General features: G+C 38.0%; 1 protein-coding gene across 1 annotated transcript in view; it reads left to right on the forward strand.

The window, feature by feature from the left end:
• The window catches only part of LOC106868091 (LHFPL tetraspan subfamily member 2a protein), a 38,084-nt gene extending 36,200 nt beyond the window's left edge, over positions 1-1,884 (forward strand). Inside the window, exons 3-4 of the mRNA XM_014913207.2 lie at positions 181-294; positions 1,212-1,884. Coding sequence (XP_014768693.1) covers positions 181-294; positions 1,212-1,354 — 257 coding nt within the window. The 3' untranslated portion in view covers positions 1,355-1,884. The remainder of the gene's footprint in view (positions 1-180; positions 295-1,211) is intronic.
• The last annotated feature ends 636 nt before the right edge of the window (positions 1,885-2,520 follow it).

The raw sequence follows: 2,520 nt of genomic DNA on the forward strand, positions 1-2,520 counted from the left end.
ACAACCATACACATAAATACCAGCACATAAAGAAATAACATACACACAAAAATTCACTTAATATCCATCTTCCCTCCTTTTATTCCTTTATTTTCCTCATCGTCCCTGCCTCTCTCGCACATATTGAATCTTATATAAACTGCAGACAGTTGATGGCTGTTAACTTGTTTTTACTTCCAGGTTTGTTCTGTATAATCGGTTTGATTCTCTACCCAGCCGGGTGGGGCACGGAGAGGGTGAAGAAAATCTGTGGAGATTTGGCAAGTCCTTACAACATTGATAACTGCAGCTTAGGTAAGTCTTTGTGGATTGCAATGTATTTCTTTAGCATGGAAACCATATAGTACGTACATGCGTGTGTGTGTCTGTGTATGTGAATGTGTGTGTTTGTGTACATGCACGTGTGTATGTGTTTGTGCACATGTGCGTATTGTTGTTGTTAGTGTGGTGGTAGTGGTGGTAGTGCTGGTAATGGAATGGCAGAGATATTTAGAGTGGTGAACTACATAACATGCTGTAATTAGTTAACATCTCTTTATGTTCTGTCTCTATCTACCTGTCTGGCTCTCTGCCTCTGTGTGTGTGTATGTGTGTGTGTGTGCGCGTGCGCATGTGTGCATGTATGTGCCTTTGTATGTATGTGTGCAATGATGTATGTATGTGTGCAATGATGTATGTATGTGTGTATCAGTGGTGCAGATATTACTGTCATTATTCTTATTAAGAAGTTTGCAAACATGTGGTTTGAGGTTCAGTCCCACAGCACAGCATCTTGGGCAAATGTTTTCTGCTACAGCCCCAAGTCTTGGTGAATAAATTTAGTTGACAGAAACTGAAAAGAAGCTCAAGATATACATGTGTGTGTGTGTGTGTGTGTGTGTGTGTGTGTGTGTTAGTGTGTTAGTGAGTTAGTATGAGACCACAAGTGATTTATTTCAGAAAGACAGAGGCAGACAAGTAGAAAGACAGGGGGTTGTGTGTGAGAGAGAGAGAGAGAGAAGGGAGGCAGGCAGGCAGGGAGGGAGGGAGAAAGGAAGGAAGGAATGAAGAAAGGACAGACAGATGACAACGACAACGACAACGATGGAAATGGCCCAAATATGCTAAATGCTGAAGGGTTAAATAATGTTATTTTTTTTTTCGTTTGTTTATTTATAATTGCTGTACCTTCTCTTTGTCACTCTCTCTCTCTCTCTCTTTCTATCTTGCAGGTTGGGCCTTATATCTCAATATTGTCAGCATTTGCTTCATCTTCATCTGTTCCACGCTGTCCATCCAGGCTAACCACTCCATGAATAGACAAAAAGTTCAAGAGGATATTCTCACTGGAAAGAGTCTCATCTGTATTGCATAAACATTTCCATGTGCATACATTGCATGCACGCACGCTCACACACACACACTTATACACATGTATATGTTTTACTACATACATATACATGGACATATATACATACATACAAGCACACACCTGCCTAAATACACACCTTAAATACATACACAAACAATACACATATGCATTTGCATGTCCACACACAAACATGCATGCACAAACACACACATGCACACAAACAAACACACACAAGAATAACACAAATCTGTATGTTTTGTGTGATACCTACAACAAACATTAACAAACACATTGGCTACAATCCTTAACATTGTAATAATAATAATAATAATAATAATAATAATAATACTTTCCACAATAACTATATATATATATTTTTTTTTTTTTTTTGTTATTTGCCCCAATGGATGAGGGACAGACACAATACTAAAAAAAAAATACAGAAAAGTGGAAATTTTACATCAAAAGTTGGGAACAGATAACAAACTCTACACACATATAAAAAATAAAATGAAATAATGTATACAAATATATATGCAATTGTTGGGTGTCACTCTTACTGTTGTGGTGGTCAGCATTTATCACTGATCTTTGTCCTTAAATGTGATAAAATTGCGGTGTTGAATCCTGACCAGTCCTTGATGTTATTGAACTAGGACTTCTTTTTGTCTGCCTCCTCCTCTTTCAGCTGTGCTCTAGAAAATATATTATACATATATATATATATATATATATTATTCATTAACATGAATAGTGCTAAATAGTGACTTTGAAGTTCTAGCCTGCTAAGAGCCATCGTATAGGGCTGTCTAATGATGGCTTATCAGGCTGAAACTTCAAAGTTAATGCTAATGCTATTCATCATCATCGTTTAACGTCCGCTTTCCATGCTGGCATAGGTTGGACGATTTGACTGAGGACTGGTGAAACCAGATGGCTACACCAGGCTCCAATCTGATTTGGCAGAGTTTCTACAGCTGGATGCCCTTCCTAACGCCAACCACTCTGAGAGTGTAGTTTATATATATATATCATCATCATCATCATTTAACGTCCGCTTTCCATGCTAGCGTGGGTTGGACGATTTGACTGAGGACTGGCAAATCAGATGGCTACACCAGGCTCCAAAAGAATAATAAATATGTGTTCTATAATATGTATTGAGTGGT

This window comes from Octopus bimaculoides, chromosome 9 (genome assembly GCF_001194135.2).
Source record: "Octopus bimaculoides isolate UCB-OBI-ISO-001 chromosome 9, ASM119413v2, whole genome shotgun sequence".
NCBI lineage: Eukaryota > Metazoa > Mollusca > Cephalopoda > Octopoda > Octopodidae > Octopus > Octopus bimaculoides.